This window comes from Cricetulus griseus, chromosome 6, assembly GCF_003668045.3.
Source record: "Cricetulus griseus strain 17A/GY chromosome 6, alternate assembly CriGri-PICRH-1.0, whole genome shotgun sequence".
Lineage (NCBI taxonomy): Eukaryota > Metazoa > Chordata > Mammalia > Rodentia > Cricetidae > Cricetulus > Cricetulus griseus.
In genome coordinates, this window is record NC_048599.1 from 138,320,071 (window position 1) to 138,340,386 (window position 20,316).

General features: G+C 41.7%; 2 protein-coding genes across 2 annotated transcripts; both read left to right on the top strand.

Annotated features, from left to right (window-relative positions):
* The first annotated feature begins 471 nt into the window (after positions 1-471).
* LOC107977516 (transcription initiation factor TFIID subunit 2-like) lies at positions 472-5,209 on the top strand. Its single transcript, XM_035447086.1, is given in 3 exon segments — positions 472-609; positions 3,748-4,773; positions 5,018-5,209. Coding segments are annotated over 3 exon segments (1,344 nt in total). The 3' UTR covers positions 5,198-5,209.
* A 39-nt stretch (positions 5,210-5,248) lies between these two features.
* LOC118239112 (transcription initiation factor TFIID subunit 2-like) lies at positions 5,249-6,793 on the top strand. Its single transcript, XM_035447087.1, is given in 3 exon segments — positions 5,249-5,385; positions 6,018-6,344; positions 6,346-6,793. Coding segments are annotated over 3 exon segments (912 nt in total).
* The last annotated feature ends 13,523 nt before the right edge of the window (positions 6,794-20,316 follow it).

Sequence of the window (20,316 nt, forward strand, 5' to 3'; positions counted from 1 at the left end):
CAGTCAAGAGATATCAATGGAAGGTTTTGCCACAGGGAATGTTAAATAGTCCCACCCAGTTCCAGTATTTTGTGCAAAAACTATTGGAAATAATTCATAAACAGTTTCCACAACCTGTAATTTACCATTTTTTGATTGTGAGCCTAGCCTTTAATGACTGAGCCATAATTTTCCATTATATGGATGATATATTGTTGGCTGACTCTAAGGCAGAAATGTTAGAAAAAATATTTGAGGAGGTAAAGGAATTTTTACCTCACTGGGGATTACAAATTGCCCTGGAAAAAAATACAAAGAGGAGATTCTTTCAATTACTTAGGATATAAAATAGATCTACAGAAAATTAGACCACAAGAAGTACACATCTGGAGTGATTGATACCAGACTCTCAATGATCTCCAAAAATTACCAGGAGAGATTTCTCAACTACACACCATTATTGTAGAAGGGCATGATTTGGAAAACTTGAAAATGACCCTAAAAGGGGACAAGGACTTAAATAGTCCACAGATATTGTCAGACGAAGCTGAAAAGGAATTAGAATGGGTAGAAAAGAGACTACTAGAAGCAAATGTGGACCATGTGGATCCAGAACTAGACTGTATTCTGGTTATATTACCATATAGAGAATACCCTTCAGGGATTCTGATGTGAGGGACGATACCACATTAGAATGGATATTTCTGCCACATAAACAGAATAAAAACTAAAGACATATATAGAAAAGATCTCTGATTTGATTTTAAAAGGTAAATTGAGACTTTGTCAACTGACAGGAATGGACCCAGCAGAAATTATAGTAGCTTTAAGTAATGGAAAGATAATGAATATTGGCAAAGAGCTTGCAGTAACTTTTTGGGAACAATTAGCAACAATTATCCCAAAAGTGAGAGAATAAAATTCATACAGAAAACTATTTGGATCCTTCCATGCCTTGTAAGAAAAACACCAATCTCTGGAGTCCCTACATTCTACAGTGATGCAAACAAATCAGGTAAGGCAGTATATAAATCAAGAAACACAAGTAAAGTAGTTCAAAGCCCTTATAACTCTGTACAGAAGGCAGAAAGTATTGTATGCCATTCTTGTGATAGTTATGGATTTTACAGAACCTCTCAATATAGTTACCAACTCTCAATATGCAGAGAGGGTTGCCTTACACATTGAGACTGCTAAATTTATTCCTGATGATACTGAATTAACTTCACTGTTTATGCAATTACAAGAAAAAATCAGGAATAGGACATATATATATATATATATATATATATATATATATATATATATTTGATATATATATCACATCAGGTCCAATACAGGTCTGCCAGGTCCTCTAGCACAAGACAATGATGAAATTGTTTATTAATAGGAAGTGTGCGGGAGCCTTGGAATTTCATTTAAAAACAACCATGTAAATAGCAAGGGTTTAAAAAAGGAATTTTCCATCACTTGGAAACAAGCTAAGGAAATAGCAAAAAAAATGTCCTACTTGTTCCTTCTATAACCAAACCTCTTTACCAGAAGGTAGTAACCCTGAAGGTACACATAGAAATGAAATCTGGCAAATGGATAGGTTTCACTTTGCAGAATGTGGAAAATTAAAATATGTGCACCATACAATATTTTCAGGGTTCTAATGGACCACTGCTCCGAGACCTGAAAAGGCTGATTCTGTTACTGCACACCTATTAGAGGTAATGGTATTACAGGTATACCAGCACAAATAAAAACTGACAATGCTCCAGCATATGTCTCTACCAAATTGAACAGTTTTTTTTTAATATTATGACATAAAGCATACAACTGGTATACCACACAATCCAACAGGACAAGCAGTGGTTGAGAGATCTAATCACACTTTAAAGGAAATGCTCTATAAACAGGCAGGGGAACAAAGACCCCCAAACACAGATTACATAATGCTTTACTAACATTAAACTTTCTTAATGCTAATGAGAAAGGAAAAACAGCCGAAGAAAGACACTGGACAATAGAAAAAACTTCTGAACTAAATCAGCCGATGTATTTCAAGAATGTATTGACCTCAGTATGGAAACCAGGATATGTGTTATGTTGGGGTAGGGGTATTTGCCTTTGTTTCTACAGGAGAAGAAAAGATTTGGATACCATCAAAGTTGATCAAGATCCAGTTTGAACAGGAGAAACCTCTTGATGAGGAGAAATGATAGGTCATCCACCAAGGGATATCCGACAAATTGTATGGAGTCCTCACAAAAGTAGGGTGAATATTTTGTTCTTGTCTTTACAGGGAAACCCATCTCCAAAAAGCAAAAGGACACTGAACATGTAGATGCCTAACGAAGAGAAGATAGCTATCCAGAAAGAACCATCATACAAAGAAGAACCTGACTATGGTAAAATACTTATACTAAACTTTTCTGTTTTCTGTTTCCCTCCTTCCCAGCACTATCATAGTCCCTATCCACATAAAATTCAAACCTAGCTTTGAAGTTGGACTTGGCCCTCCTTCTCCAAACTCAAACATGTTGTTTAAATGAAATTCAGAGTTTCTGTCTCATATCAAAAGGCCATTGGTGTAAGACAGAAGAAAATAAAATGTAAGACTATTATTGTCTTAACTCTGTATTCTCTAAAATCCTAATTTTCATCATTCTTAATTTCGTCCTTATTTTTACCTTTCCCTGTATGTTTACCTATGGAAGTTAAACTTTCTGTGCTGATATTAATTTTTAAATCCTCCACAGTGAATAAAAATTTCCTAACAGCAATCTCTGAACTCTGCGGAAAGATGAAGGGGCCCCACTTCATTGATTCCACTCTATTCAGCTTGATGCCTCTGAACTAACAAACACCACCCTAAAATTGTCTTGGGACTATAAGGCTCAAGACAACTCCAGACTAGCTAGCTGAAATGGTGCCCCTTTTTATTACACTCTGGCCAGAGCTTCAAATAAGAACTTCAGTCAAGCATCTCCCGCCACGCAGAGACTATCTACAAATGATACGGCTAGTCCTCTAGAAACTTTTTATTGCTCTAATTTCTTTTTCCCTGCGGGATCCCATGTAGTTATCATCATCCTATTTCAGCAGGAAGTAATCCTAAGAAAACAATGCCCCTTTTCCCTAATATTGGCTTTAAGGGATAGTATTCATCGGCATAGGGTTGGTTTTAGTCATTTAAGGTTGAGTATGGAAGGTGATGCTCAGACTCGGGTATCTCTTTTAGATAAGTTTAAGGGTATGGATGGGAAAGGTATGGTTAAGATGGGATAGGTAGATTAACATATTTTCTAGTGAACTAGCTTTAGCAACTGTTAGCTATAGATAAATTGTTAGATTATAGTATGTTGAATGTTTAGTGTCTTTTTTTGTTTCCAATGTTTTACACACAAATATAAAACTATCTTGATGTATATACATTTTGTATATTGATACAGCTTAGGAAATTTTAGAATTTCCAGTTCTACCTCTAGTCAGGACATTTCAGCTCTATCTCTGTTAGTGAGAATTATATATATGTATATAGTTACATTTTTGGAGTCATTGTCCTTGCTAAATTATTTTTGGGAAGCTTCTGTCTTTGTACAACTATGTTTTTGAGAATTACAGACTTTTACCACCCATGTTTCTTTTTTCTTTTTTTTTTTTTAAAGATTTTATTTATTGGGCAGCATGTCAGCGGGCGGCGGCTGGGAGCAGCCGCGGCCAGCGAGTGGCTCTTGTGCATGACGGGGGACCAGGCAGAGGCGGCTGGGAGCTGTCTAGGAGCGGAGCGGTGGCCGGGCTCTCGGGGTGCCCGCGCTACATGCCGCCCACCGGTGTCGAGTCCTCCAGGATGAACAGGAAGAAGGGAGACAAGGGCTTCGAGAACTCACGGCCGTACAAATTAACCCATCAGGTCATCTGTATCAACAACATAAACTTCCAGAGAAAATCTGTTGTGAGTTAAAGGTTCTGAAGATACATATCAATTTTTCTTTGGATCAGCCGAAAGGAGGTCTTCTTTTTGTGGTACCCAGTGTAGAGAGAAGTATGGCAGAGAGAGGTGCTCGTGTCTTCTCTTGTGGATATCAAAATTCTACAAGATTTTGGTTCCCATGTGTTGATTCATACTCTGAGTTGTGTAGATGGAAATTAGAGTTTACGGTAGATGCTGCAATGGTAGCCATATCCAATGGAGATTTGGTGGAGACAGTGTATACCCACGACATGAGGAAGAAGACTTTCCATTACATGCTTCCTATTCCTACAGCAGCATCCAATATCTCCTTGGCCATTGGACCTTTTGAAATACTTGTAGACCCATATATGCATGAGGTTACACATTTTTGTTTGCCCCAGCTTCTTCCATTACTCAAAGATACCACGTCAGACCTTCACAAAGTTTTTTAATTTTTTGAAGAAATTTTGGCTTGTCGCTATCCATACTCCTGTTTTAAGACTGTCTTCATCGATGAGGCTTTTGTTGAGGTGGCTGCTTATGCGTCTATGAGTATTTTCAGCACAAACCTTCTGCACAGTGCCATGATTATAGATGAGACGCCCCTGACCAGGTGGTGCCTAGCACAGTCGTTAGCGCAGCAGTTCTTTGGATGTTTCGTATCCAGAATGTCTTGCCCCTCATCTCACCTTCACTTTTCAATAAGGCATCCGCATACACTGTCCTGGGAATACTACACTATGTTTCAATGTAAAGCTCACCTCGTGATGATACGGATTGAAAACAGAATCAGCATGGAATTTATGCTACAATGCAAATTGGATGCAGTGTCCAGTTGGAAACAGTGTTATGTGAGCGTCTGTCCTTACAGGTTTTCAATAAACTACTAAGCCTGGCCAGTACTGCTTTGTCTCAGAAGTTCCAGCCGCACATGTGAAGTTAGATGCTGGTTTCCACCTATGGGTTTTTGAAGTCCATTTCCGACATCTCTGGCAAAGACATCCAGCCTTTAATAAAGCAGTGGGTGTATCCTTTTCAGTAGCAGCTCAGCAAAGTGGCAGGGAATAAGTTATGTGAAAGATGGAAAAAAGGGAGGGACCACTTAAAGTAACAGTGCAAGAGTTAGACGGATCCTTCAACCACACCTTGCAAATTGAAGAAAACAGCCTTAAACACAATATACCCTGCCACTCTAAAAGCAGAAGGAATAAGAAGAAAAAAATCCCACTGATGAATGGGGAAGAAATTGACATGGATCTTTCTGCAATGGACTAAGTTACTTAAAACGCCGATTCCCCGTTGCTATGGATAAGGATAGACCCGGATATGTCAGTCCTGAGGAAGGTGGAATTTGAGCAGGCTGATTTTATGTGGCAGTATGAGCTCCGCTATGAAAGATGTCGTTGCTCAGCAGGAATCCATCCTGGCCTTGGAAAAATTCCCCACCCCGGGGCCAGCATCATGTCTCTCGCTCACTGATATTCTAGAACAAGAGCAGTGTTTCTACTGAGTGAGGATGTCAGCGTGCTTCTGTCTTGCGAAGATTGCAAAGCAATGGTGAGCACATGGACAGGACCACCAGCCATGAAGTCTCTCTTCACTAGAATGTTTTGTTGTAAAACTTGTCCAAACATTGTGAAAACAAACAACTTCATGAGTTTTCAGAGTGGACCAGAGTTGTGAAGAACTTCAGTGGCCACTTAATATGATTCAGACTGACCCTGTTCCATATGTAAGGCATAAGATTCTAAACATGTTGTCTAAGAATCCACCATTTACAAAGAACATGGAGTCTCCATTATGCAATGAAGCCCCAGTAGATCAACTATGGAAACTAATGAATTCTGGACAGTGAGTGAGTGAATGTAGAACAAGAGATGTCCTGTAGTTTTAAAGACTGCATATTTCTGTTCTCCATCTCAGAGAGCATGCCATCTTATCATACTGACTCAGGAGCTGTATCAAGATCAAGATAATCCCTCAGCTACTTAGCGAGCCCAGACCAGCCTGAGCAGGATGAGACTCTGTCAAAAACATACCAGCTGGCATCCAGGTGTATATGCCTTTAATCACAGCACTTGGGATTTCTGTGAGTTCAAGGCCAGCCTGGTCTGCAAAGTACTGCACATGACTGGAGGTTACAGTGTGGTGCTGTGGACTTGTACTTCACTCTCTTTGGCCTCAGTAGACCTTCCTGCTTACCCTTGCCAGAACTCGGGCTTGTGCTCAATCTAAAAGAGAAAAAAGCCGTCTTGAATCCTACCATAATTCCAGAAGCCGGAGCAGGCAACCAGGAATCCTCGAGTAACCCAGGCTCTCATGCTCAGCTCGCTGGATTTCAGAACCCTTTTTCAAGTTCTCAGGATGAGGAGGAGGTTGATATGGATACTGTTCATGATAGTCAGGCCTTCATTTCCCATCATCATGCTTGAAAGGCCATCATCTCCAGGGCTTTCTAAATACCGCCCATCGAGCTCCAGGTCTTCCCTAATGCCCCAGCATTCATTAGGCTGTGACATCATACCAACTACAAAACCCCAGTGGACTATGGAACTGTCCCAAAAGAGAATAGGTAAGGAGCAGCCTTTGGAGATGAGTGTGCATTGCATGGGAGCAGCTCTGTTCTCGATGTTTGCTAAGGAGTCTACGTCCTCTAGACACAGCGACCACCATCACCATCATCACCATGAGCACAAGAAGAAGAAGAAGAAGAAGAAGAAGAAGAAGAAGAAGAAGAAGAAGAAGAAGAAGAAGAAGCACAAACACAAGCACAAACACAAGCATGACAACAAAGACAAGGACAAGGAGCCCTTTGCCTTCTCCAGCCCCGCCAGCGGCAGGTCTGTGTACTCCCCATCACTCTCAGACTGAAGCGCCTGCCTGAAGAGCCCTTTCCAAAGTCGCGATCAGAAGAAGGTGTTACTGCAGCCTGGTCCTCTACAGCCTGGTCCTCGGTGGAGCATGATCCAAGAGGGAATACAGAGAAACCTGAGAGTGCTCTGGAGTTCTGGGCTTCAATTTCTGTTATTTGTGTAACTGCGATCTAAGTAGGAACTGTTTTGTTGTTGTTGTTGTTGTTGTTGTTGTTGTTGTTGTTGTTGTTGTTGTTCTGGTTGAACTCCTCCGTCTCTTGTTTCTTCCTGAAAACACAGAGCAACTTCTTTTTACAAAAGCCTTCATATCCACTGCAGGCCCGTTCACATCCTGGTCTCCTGTGGAATACCAAGGTCAGGTATGATTGAAAGCCTTTGATGGATGTCATGGGCAGAAAGACATTTCAACAGAAGCAACTGCCAGATCTGTATTACCCTGTGTTTTCATGAAGTGCTGAATAACCCCACTCGGAATTGCTGGAAAGAGGCTTTTCTATAGAACTCATCCCTCTTGACTGCTTTCTGTGTTAGCCATAGAAAGTAAGTACTGTCATTTATGAGCAAAGACTCATATTTCCTTTTACCCCTACAGTCCAAAAGTTTTGAAAAAATTATTTTTAAAAATATTTAACATAACTATCTTTTGATAGTGCATTTGGTGACTTTGATGTTGCAATTTAGCAGAACAGCCAGGTCCACCATTATTCTCAAATCAAGATGTTGAAATGAAATTTTGTTTTGTTTTGTTTTCCATTAAGTACAAGTGAATGTGTTCATGTGTAAAATACGTGTTGCTGAATGTGGGCAGTGTATACACGTAACATGCACTCTTTCTAAAATTACTCTGTATACAAGGCAACCTGGTGTTGCTTGCCTGTAGTCCCAGCATTTGAGAGGTAGGAGGAGGAGGATCATTTAAGACCAGCCTGAGACACATGAGAATCTGTATCAAAAAAGCAGAATCACAAAAATCACCATAGATGACAAAATAGGATGCTTTAAGAAGGTGTGACTATTTGTTGTTCATCAGCTTGGACAGAGGTAATTTGGCCCACGTTGGAGTATACCAGCAACAGTTTTAAAATACATGTGCAGTGTTTTGGTTTCATATTTAACAGTTTGTATGATTGTGTGTTTTATTTTGTTATTTTATTTTTTGTTTTTCTGAATTTACCAGGTTCTCTGTTTAATTTTTTTCCATATCTGGTTTTTATCATTTCCCTTGTTACTAAAATGTTTGACAAAATTCTTGTTCTCAGAATAAATATTTCAAAAGGGAGCCAATAATGGTGAACTTTGAAATAATAAATAACTTTCTAAATTGAACATTCAAAAAAAAGATTTTATTTATTTATTATGTATACAGTCTTCTGCCTGCATGCCAGCAGAGGGCACCAGATCTCATTCAAGGTGGTTGTGAGCCACCATGTGGTTGCCAGGAATTGAACTCAGGACCTCTGGAAGAGCAGTCAGTGCTCTTAACTGATGAGCCATCTCTCCAGCCCCCCATGTTTCTTATCTATGATATTAATCATACATAGATATTTGATCTTCAAACACTTCATAGACCTGCTGAATATGGCATTTAAATGTTTTAATATTAGTACTCCATTGACATGAGACACAATTGCTCCTGACAGCACCAAGCTTTCCCAAAAGAATGTTGGGCACTGATGACACTCTTGAGTCTGTTCTTTCCTTGGCTAATGGCCTCTTGGGCAAAGACCTGCCCCCTTGCTCCCTGACCGCTTACTTTGAACATGCTATCCTACTGTGCTTGCAGTTGATAAACTTAGAAGACTTCTGAACCTTGCCAAGTCAGGGTAAGACAGCCTTCTACCTTCCTGCTTCTGTGTTGGTCTGTCAGATACTAATCTTTAGCCAAAGCTGGTTGCCCCCATGCTACTATGAGACTTCAGGTGGCCTGCTCTTTCTGTCATCGCTGCACCTTTGGAAGTTGTTTGCCTGCACTTCCTACCTACCCTAGTATTGTTATCCTCCTTCCCAGGTCTTTGATGAGGTTGAAGATTAGACTATCACAATTATTATTCTCTCTTCCTAGATAGATATATTAGATACAAGACTTAAACTTTCCAGATTAGGACAACACTATAGTAATCTCTGTTATGTTTACTTTAGGACTGGATATGTAGTTCTTGCCATTTGCTCTTGTTGCTTCACTGACAATAGGTCTTAAGTGTGTTTGTTATTACTTTTTCTTTGCCTAAAGCATACTTGATATTTACTATCTTTGTATATAGTTTTGTATCAAGCCTAAATATTTTTCTTTAGACTAAAAGGGGAAGTTTTGCGAGTCTTTTCAGTGGTGTGACATCTTACAGTCAGTCATGCCCTGTAAGCAACCCTTCACCCTTGATCGTTCCATAATCAAATCATACTTTGGCTCACCTAGTTTCTTTTCAGTGTAACTGTACTTCATTCTGTTGTATGTGCCAGTCATGTGTGAAAAGATGTTTGTCAATTCACATAATATGACTGATTTATCATGGTTCAGGAGCACCCTGCCTTTTTCCTGTCCTAGCAGCTAAAAGGTACAACAGATACCCTATATGTGACTTCCATGATGAGCACCTGTCCTTCACCCTGACCCATGAACATGTTCATCCTGAGCTATGGCTGATTCCTCTAAGGTCCTCTCTTGCATTCCCTCCCCAGGGCACAAATCCACAATGGCTGATAAACTATGGCTGGCATACACAAGGGTCAGACGCCAGATGGACTCAGTTTTCAAGTACACATTTCATGGTCATAGTAGCCTGGCCTTCAGAAGCCTCACGTAGAGGCTGACCCCAGGCTGAGCTGGATCATTACAGTAAAGTCACCTGTTTTCCTGGATTTGGGAAGACAGCAGAAAGAGGATTCTGTAGTTTGTAAGAAAATATCTTTTCCAAGAAAGGGCATGTGATGTGCAAAAGGAGGAAACTGTTGGAACTAAAGTGGAGATGTAGAATACATTTTCCGTTCATTTGTATCTGGGCCTGGGGAGGAGAACGCATGTGTTTGACTTCCTCCATATCTGGAACTCCTGTGTCTAGACATCGCTGATTCTGGTGACCTCGGCCCCAGGTTAACTAATTGATAAAGATGGTAAAGGCCTTGCCTTCAGGCTCTGCTTTCCCCATTTACAGAGCCCACAATACCTCCTCCATGGTTCTCTCAACAGGGTTATGATCCAAATTTAGGCACCAGAACTGGAGGTTATGTACTGAGACCCCACTTTCTTGCATCCCCTCACTTGCTAACAGACATCTGCTTGTCTGTGACTCTGATAACCCTTTTCTCCCCTCACTAGCCATAATGCATGTCCCTTTCTCTAGATGCTCTAGCTGCCAAAGGTGAGACCTGTGACCCTGTGTGCATGACATTTCACTGAGGTGGGGACCCATGAATGCTGATGTTCACGGCCAGGCCTGTGTGCTTTCTTGTACCAGAGCAAAACAAAACCAAGTGCCATTTGATCACACGTGACACATACAGAAGGGAATATCTACCACCTTTACTGGAAACTGAGGCATTAGAGGGATGTGCATGTGGGGCCTTTTGTTGGTACCTGGCATCGTATCTAGAGGAAGACAAGGTCAGTGCAGTAGTCCCAGATCCAAGGTCCTGTGTAGACCCCGTAGTACTTCTCTATGCATTAAGTTTCTTTGCACAATGCACAGGAATCTATTTAAAAACAGAGATAGGTGTGTCAGAGGGATATTTGTGTGGTCATTATCTTACAGGAAAATCATGAATGGGAGGGAAATAGAAATAATCAGAATATCAATCTCATTACCATCACATCTAGGGTGGATGATGCCTGTTGTGTTCAGCCCTAGGAACACCACAACTTTTTCAAGAGCCAACAGCATTTGTCAATTTGGAGTCATTTTGCAACCTGCAGACCACATAGATATGAAACAAGTGGATGGGAAAGACAGTTAATATCATTCAGGTATTTTCTGTGACCTTTGAGATTTTAAGCCATAGAAAGAGCATCTCCAGCTAAATATTACTGAGCAGGAAGGGAACCAGGTGGGAGCAGAGCATAAGCACAGCAGTGGGTGTTTCTGTCTAGAGTCTCCACGTCTAGGCTGAGAGACTCCTAGGCTACTGTTGGAATGTCTTGTGTGCAGAAACTACTGGCTGAAGACTGTGGGTGGCCAGGCTGACCTAGAGAGAGGGAGGAAGCACAGTGCAACCTGATGTTCAGAAGGATCACGAGTGCAGAGCTACTGGAGAGCACACCAGCGGCTAGAAATGTGCTACCAGAATTGGAGCTCTAAGTGCCTGGTGATAGGCACAGGTGGAGGTCATGTCTCTACCTAACACCGGTAACTTTGGAGCCACATATTTTCCATGTGTACATCAATGTTCAGAACTCCACTGTGAGAACTGACACAACATGGAACACTTGATCAGGACACCTGCATTCCCTAGGATGTGACTGAAAATCTCTGTACAGGAAATACATGCCTAATTCCTATTTTTGCTCCTACGTGGCGTGTGTGTGTGTGTGTGTGTGTGTGTGTGTGTGTGTGTGTGTGTGTGTGTGTGTGTGTGTATGTATTTGTGGGCGTGTGGTGGATGGTTTGGTGTGTCTGCTTGTAAGGATGTTGACCAGAGCAAGACATCATCTTCCTCCACAGCTCCCAACACTGTTTCCTTGAGACACAGTCTCTCATTGAACTTGAACTTCATCATTGTGGCCACATTGTCTTGGCAGCCAGCTCTGAGGAACCACTGTCTCTTCTACAATAACTGGGTTACTGGCATGCTCAGGCATGTCTAGCTCTTTATGTTAGCTCTTATGACATGGATTCAGGCCTTCATGCTTGCAGAACAGGAACTCTTTTATTGACAAATCATATATTTATTTCATAAAGATTAGTAAAAGATTATAAATGACAGACTAATTCACTGCATAATCTTCTTATATGCATTCTTAGCACTCTCATGTTGGAAAAAGACAAAGTAAAAGTTAAACAGAAGCTTTAAGCTTAAAAAAAATGAAGCAGTAGGCTTCATTGAATAGGTAAGTCTTTTAGTGGGGGGTGGAATATAAGATTAGGTTATTAACAAAAGATAATACTCTTGGCTAGAAGTATATAGAAGGTATCCTGTGTATAGAAAAGAGCTTGCAGAGTCTTAAACATCAGCACTTTCTTTAAGAGGAAGATTTACAAAGGCTGTAGTCATGTAGAACTGGAGAATGAAGAAAACATCAGATTTAAAATTAAAATAGTTAAATTATGGCTCTCCTGATGAAGCATATAAATAGCAGTACATATTTAAGAATCAAACAAAAGGCAGATGAAAGGCTCTATCGGTCTGCAACAAACCTTTCCATTCTCTCTAAATCTGCCTGCATGTTACGGGATAATATTCACCAGTATAAAAATAGAATGCATTGTAAACTGAGAGAAGCCAATTATGATTTTTTGAAAGGACAGCAGAAATTTGCACAAAGTTTACAGCTATGGCTGCAAATCTTCACAATAAAAGCAATGAGATTATAGTAGACTCACTAAAAACAGACTCTCCCATGCCAGACCGGGGACAGAAATAACTGTTTGGGCCCGGAGCCAAACTGAAGCAACTAAGAGAGGAGAGGAAGGCATGTTGTAAGATCTCAGTCCCCAGGCTTTGGATGTCCTATGCCCATCCCAGTCCCCTATCCCATCACTCCTCAGCCCCTGCCTCCAGACTGCAGCATACCCTTCCCTTCCCAGTTATGCTAACCCAGCCCTTTCCACAGTGGCTTCTGAGGAGAAGCAAACTTAGTTGATCAGCCAAGGAAGAAAGTGAATCCCAATTCTGTCATCAGTACAGTGTGAAAATCCAAGTTTTCTAAAGTCCTTTCCAGCTCTAAAGGTATGCTTTTTTCATTTCCAGCACTTATGTACCAGATTTAGAGAGACCTGCTGTTAACGGTTCTCTTAGAGGTGGCTGTTTCCAGCACCATTCATCATCTTTTGATACACGAGCTTTCACATTCTCTTGTGTTGTGTTCTCTGTGTTTACGTTACTAGCTTCCCTCTTTTTCTTGGCCAAACCCCTGGTTTTGCTAGGATATAATCTCTAATAAACAAGCAGACCAACCAACCGCTTGGTGGTAGAGGTTAACATACTGCCTTGCAGTGTGGACATATCGTACTATGCCATATCCCTAACTGACCGATTAATTCATACTTAGGTTAGAATACACTCATTTGTCCTGTGAATTTTGGCTTACTTCTCTTTGGTCTCATGGTACCTGGGTTACAGTATTAATTCTCTCATCTTGGTGTGATATTTTTCCTCTCTGAAGTTTTTTAAAAATTTTTTATTATTTTTAATTACTCATATTTACATGTCCATACCCCCCATTCCCTCGCCCTCCCATCCTCCCATGGAACTCTTAACCACTGAGATTTCCTAAGCCTTGTTCAAGCTCCTCCTAACATTTTAAACCATCTGAAGGAAGGAGAGTGCAATGGAATATTTTTCTCTATTTAGCACTGGACGAAACTGTACATGAAATCTTCCTTCACTAATTTGTCTAACATTTCTCATTTGATATTATGATAAATGTGGATTTTAGTACCTCAGATCTGTCTGGGTAAAGGGAGGAAACTAAGTACAATAGTTGTTAAGTACAACTCTGTCTTCCACAGTCTGGTTATTAGACCAGGCCCTGATACCATGACAATAGCACATTGTCTCCAAATGTTTCTCAATGGCCCCATGGGAAATGATGCCAAGCAAATCCATTTTTAGAATAGGACAAAGAAAAATACTGGCTGAGAAAGGAAGGGAGGCCAGGCTTAAGTGAGCCTTGTGCTTCAGGAGTGATCTGGATAGGGCTAAAGACACATCAAGGGCCTACAAACCCTCTCTCAAAGACCCCCAGGCATCTCAAAAAGACCACAAGTTGGAGTGTTAGTGCATGAGAGCAATAGATAGTGACAAACTTTTTATCTCTTACAATCTTAAGCAGAGTGAGACTCACCCATGAGCATTGTCATCGTGTATTTTAGACCTCTGATCATGTTGGCATGTGCAGCAATAGCGAAGTCTTTCCCACCCGAAAACCTGATCAAGACGGTATGTCGTGACCCTGTGGGGAAATATAAATCATGTGACTGAAGGCTGACAGCATCAGAAAGGCTGAATATGAACCCAAGTACTCACAGATGTTGAAGTAACTAGTATGACCTTAAACTTTATCCAGATGTGTCTTGAACTCAGTACACCCAATAGGTTTTCTGTAACACAGGACAAAACCATGGATCTCTCCATGACATCAGCCCTGTCCTTCCTTGTTACCATCTTGGAGCTATATAATGAGCTGACCACAGACCCTCCTTCTGATACATATAGCATCTAGCAAAGCTACCAGCACATGGTTTTCCACAACCCCTGTGTCACCTCCTTCTGCATTCCACTTTATGGCAGGTGGGAAGACTAGAAAGAGATGGTATATATCTGTAGATTGCCCATATTCCCAGTTCTTAAGAGGATTACTGCCAGCCCAGGCCATTTTCCCCAAGAGTCAGGTCCTGTCCTGATTCTACTATAGTGTCTCCAAAGATATCCCCAGAAGACCAAGTTCTGGGCCTCCCCTTCCTGCCCCTGGCTCCTCTGTGCCTGCACAGAAATAAGCACAGAATCTATACTGGCTTTGTGCTGTAAAGAGGGACCAGGAATGAAAGCTTTAGTCCTTCTGGGAGTGTCATAGTAGAATAATAGCATATGATGTACTGGGTCATCTGTTTTTGTCTGATGTCCCATGAACATCTCTCCTTTGCTTACAGAAGTCACCTGACACATCACCCAGACAAGACAAGAGGATTCACATCGAGTGCCCAGATGATGCTAACCATGTAGGTGGTTAGGACAGTGAGTCCATTGATCCTAGTGAAGAGAGGGCTATCTGAGGGCAGATACTCTTGAGATGTTCATCCTAAACTCCAACTTGCCAATAATGTTCTTGACAAATGTGAAGGGCGGCAGTGGGCTGAACTTCTTCTTTTCAGGGATAGGAATGTTTCTGGCCCAGTGAATTATGTTCCATTTTCCTAGAAGCTAGAGAGCAAATTCACCCTTGAAGGAGCATGGAAAGGGAAATCCAAGCAAAGTGTTCTAGGAAGTAATTGAAATAGGAGGAGATGGAGTAAGGAATATTTGAAGGGAAATGATACATTGAGGCATCAAAAGATTCCTGGTCATGGTTAGCCCCTTTCTCCGTCATAAGTGCCCAGATCTGGGCAGGATAGTATAAGGGGAGATATCATCCCTGGGACAGGTTGATTATAGGGTTCCTGCACAGGTCCCACAGACATTAAAAGAGAAACAAAAAGAGCACCAGTCTAAGAGAATGAGCACGAACTGACCAATCCCTTTATTTTAAGATTAAAAGGAACTATTGGGCCAGATGGAGCTGTAATAGTCAGATGGGGGCAGAGTACCCAGACACCAGCTTCATCCATGGGGCATGATTGCCTCCGGGTCAACGGAGTTACTAGGAAGGGTCCATCAAAGACCATAGAAGCCACATCGGGTATCTCTATCAATCAGTGCCAGGGCCTGGGAGGAAGGCTGGCCATCTCCAGAGTTTCTCATCTTCTCAAAACACATTGTCAATTTAAACATCAGAGCATCTTAGGAAGTCCATCCCTCCTGACCTCCCCATACCCAGCGGTGCTCAACCCTCTGCAAGCAGCAGCCCTGCATTGTGTACATTGTCCTGTGAGGCTTTCATTGAGAACTATGAGCTGAACAGATTCATTTTGTGGAATTAATAGAAGGTTATCAGAAGACAACAGGCTGAAAGAGGAGACCATGGGTTTCTGTGGCAGATGATGAGAATGAGGCATCCTTAAACCATCACTTGACCTCTGGGTGCCCCTGATGTCAAATATCAAAAAAAGTCATTCTGGAGGACAGACACTGAGAGAAAAAAACAGAGCATCTCAGTGATGTTCACCTGCAGTTCTCATCAGCAGCCCTGAAACTCTCAGCCAGCCTGTGGGTACCCAGTTCATACACTCAGTATCCTCAGCACTCTCACCTCATCGGCAGGGCAGGGGAACTATGTATGATACTGGAATAATGATTGCTCCACGGAGGGCAGGGTCAGAATCACAGTCAGCAGGATTAGCTGCATGGTCACCATGTTGTCTCTATGCTTCCTGGATTCCCTGCACCTTGTATTTCCTGCACTGGGTGGCACAACATCTGCCCAAAGCTCCCATCCATGCAATAGACTGGTATCACTGTTTTGTTTGGAACTCAGGAATACATGGTGCTAATTCTGTAATCAACCACCTGCCTATGCTTTCACTCATTCTCAGAAAGCCTTGTTAGGAAAGAGAATGTTATCAGAGTGGGAAGTGACACCCAAGAACAGAGCCAGGAGGATAACAAGTGTTCCTATGTTCTCAACCTCTCTATGCTTGGCTGTATTTCCTACTAAAAGATGCCACAACACTTCCTCTCCCCACTCAGAACCTCCAGTTTTTAGAGCAGGCACCGGCCTGTGTCCACACGGCAGTGCTGGGTACAGGAGTGTGTTCTCCAGCCACAGCCCAATAAGAACTGAGCTATAGTGTCACACTTCAGCACCCTGGTCTCTGTGCCCTGTCTTCCCCAATGCTTCCCATCCTTATAACACCTCCCTGACTCTCCACACGCTCACAACTGATCTCTACCAAGCTAGTAGTCCCTACAATGCACCTAAATTCCAACCCAACCATTTATTAAGCAGTTTCCTTCACGCTTTCCAGGCTCTAAGATTAGTTGGGAGTTGGGTCTATGATCAAAGTCTCCTGGGGGTACCTACTGCCCACTTCTATTTTCTGCCACACCACAGTGAAAATACATTGTCCTACTCCTTTGTATGTATATACCTGTCTGTGCCTGTGCACACTGAATGTCCATGTATGTCTGGGTAGCTGTGGAAGATTGCACATGAGTTTATGTATTTATGTGTTAAAGTGTGCAAATGTCTTTGTGTGATGGTATCTTTGCCTATGTGTGTGAATTTGTACCCGGGAAGTTCTCTTTGTACATTTCTATCAGTTTCTGTATGTTTTTGACTATGCAGATACATACAGAAACTGATACAGATGTACAAATTCGTGTTTGTGTGTTTTTCTCTGTAACTAGAGTCATTGTGTATATGTGGGCATGCCATTGTGTGTGTGTGACTGTGTATACAACCTTTTCTGTTTGTGCACACATGTCTGTGCATTACTATCAGCAGGTGCATGTCTTTTTGTGAATGTATTCATAATGTCTGTTTATTTATGCTTGTGGGTTAGTTTCTTGGATATTATGCTTGGGGTATGAAATTATGTACCCAGCATCTGGATTTTGAATTCTTGGCCACTGTTCTTTAGGAAATGTAGAATTTCGACACTGTGCCCTCACTAGAAGACATAGATGTCAGTGGAATCTCCTTTTGTGTCTCCCCTGAGCATTCAGCCTTCTGATCCACCAAGGTGCAAACAATATCGGGGGTAAGTTCCCACAAGTACCAGCATTAAGAGGAAATAAATAAAAATGGTATTTTTAAAGGGAGTATCATGAATGTTAACCTTTAGGAAACTAAGAAAAAAGCCTAAAAGTAAAAACAATAAATGAAAGAGAAGACACATGGATAACACATGCAATTCAGAGGATCTTCAGGATACACCTTAAAAACTTATACTGTGGAAAATGGAAAAGAAATGAACAGCATTCTACACTATGGTCCACAAAAGTTAAAAAGGAAAACATGGGCAACTTAAATAATTCTACAGTAAGCAGTGAGATTGAACAGCTCTAAAATGTCTTCTAACTTAAACAAGCCTGGGCCTAATGTGTCCAATGCTGAGTTCTCCCAAGAGTGAACACAATACTCCAAGATCTTTTCCAGAAATCATAAATGGGAGGCATGATGCCATTTTTTAATGAAGCTTGTATTGTGCTAACATATACAAGACAGGGAATTCTGTGCTGATCTTTCTGATCAGCATGGAAGCAAAAACTGTCAATTACATTTAGAGGAAAGCATTTAACACTGTATCATTAAGTTGTACTACTATCAGTTTGATTTAATGCAGACAAAGCAATAAATGGGATATATCATACAAAAGTATTGAGGGACAGAAATGGCAAAGTAATCTGAAATGGAGAGAAGCCCTTTAAGAAAGACCAAACACTTGCATGATCATAGCCCATGATCATAGCCCTGAAGAAACTATCTTGGAGGAGTGAATTAATACAGCCAGCATCGTCCTAGGTGGAGACAATTCAAAGCAATGTCCCTGAAGTCAGCAGGGACAGTGCTTCCCTCTTTTTTCTAGTCCTTAAATATTAGCTAGAGCAATAAGACAATGGCAAGAACTAACAGGGATACAAATAGGAAAGGAAGAAGTCAAAATGCCAGTATCTGCTGATGATGTGATCCTCTACATAAGAGACTCCACAAGACAATTCTAAGAATTAATAAACACTTTCCCAAAAGCAACTGGTTACAAAATCAATGAATAAGACCCAGCAGCTTTTTTCTGTACCAAAAGGGATCATATGGAGAGAGAAGTCAAGAAAAGGCTCCAATTAGCATTGGTTTCCAAATGATAAATATAATACCCTGGAATAAGACCATCTAAGGTAGTTAAAAGCCTCAACAATGAAATTTTCTAGAGACACATCAATAAAGGGAGCCACTATAAGTTTTAAAAAAATCTGGCATTAGGGAATTATACAGAAATCTAAAGGATGATCCCAACTAGGACCCTAAGCAATAGTGGAGAGGCTACCTAAGTGCCCTTCCCCTATAATGAGAATGGTGACTACCTTAAATGCCATCCTAGAGCCTTCATCCAGTACCTGATGGAATCAGAAGCAGATCCACAGCCAAGCACTGGAATCCAGTTTCAGAGAGGGAGGAGTGATCAACTAAGGGGTCAAGACCATGCTGGGGAAACCCACAGAAACACCTGACCTGAGCAAGTAGGAACTCATGGACCCAAGTCTGACAGCTGGAGAACCAAAATAGGACCAAACAAGGTGCTCTGGATGTGGGTGTCAGTTAGGAGTACTGGGCAGTCTATGGGACCTCTGGAAGTGCAACCAGGATGTATCCCTAGCACACGAACGGACTCTGGGAGCCCATTTCCCATGGAGGGATACTCTCTTAGCCTAGATACACAGGGGAAGGCCTAGGCCCTGCCCCAAACGACTTCACAGATGATGATCTCTCATGGAAGGCCTCACCCTCCCTGGGGAGTGGATGGGGGATGGGATGGGGGTGGTGGTTGGGGGGTATGGGAGGATGGGAGGGAGAGAGAACTGGGATTGATATATAAAATAAGATTATTTCTATATTTAAATAAAATCATTTATTTTTGTTTTGTTTTTTATTTCTTTTTTCCATTTTTATTTAAATTAGAAACAAGATTGTTTTACATGTCAATCTCAGTTCCCTCCCCCTCCTCTCCTGCCCTGCCCCCCACTAACACCCTACCTATCCCATACCCTTTCTGCTTGCCAGGGAGGGTGAGGCCTTCCATGGGGGATCTTCAGAGTCTATCATATCCTTTGGGATAGGGTCTAGGCCCTCCCCCATGTGTCTAGGCTGAAGGAGTATTGCTCTATGTGGAATGGGCTCCCAAAGTCCATTCCTGTGTTAGGGATAAGTACTGATCTACTACAAAAGGTCCCATAGATTTCCGAGGCCTCCTCACTGACACCTACATTCATGGGGTCTGGATCAGTCCTATGGTGGTTTCCCAGCTATCAGTCTGAGGACCATGAGCTCCCCCTTGTTCAGGTCATCTGTTTCTGTGGGTTTCACCAGCCTGGTCTTGACCCCTTTGCTCATCACTCCTCCCTCTCTGCAACTGGATTCCAGTTTAGTTCAGTGTTTAGCTGTGGGTGTCAGCTTCTACTTCCATCAGCTGCTGGATGAAGGCTCTAGGATGGCATATAAGTTAGTCGTCAATATCATTATTAGGAGAGGGCATTTAAGGTAGCCTCTGCTCTGTTCCTTAGATTGTTAGTTGGTGTCATCCTTGTAGATCTCTAGATATTTCCCTACTGCCTGATTTCTCTTTAAACCTATAATGGTTCCTTCTATTATGATATCTCTTATCTTGCTCTCCTCTATTCTTTCCCTGACTCAACCTTCCTGCTCCCTCATGTCCTCCTCACCCCTCCTCTTCTCCCCTTCTCTTTCTCCTAGCTCCCTGCCCCTCCCCCATGCTCCCAATTTGCTCAGGAGATCTTGTCCCTTTCCCCTTCTCTGGGGGACCATGTATGTCTCTCTTAGAGTCCTTGTTTCCTAGCTTTTCTGGCAGTGTGGATTATACTCTGGTAATCCTTTGCTCTATGTCTAAAATCCATATATGAGTGAGTACATATCATGTTTGTCTTTTTCTGAATGGGATGTGGGGTTGGTGAATATCTTTTCCCATTCTATGGGCTGCTGTTTTGTCTTGTTGAATGTGTATTTAAAAAATAAGTAAAAAAAATAAAAAACAATGAAATTTT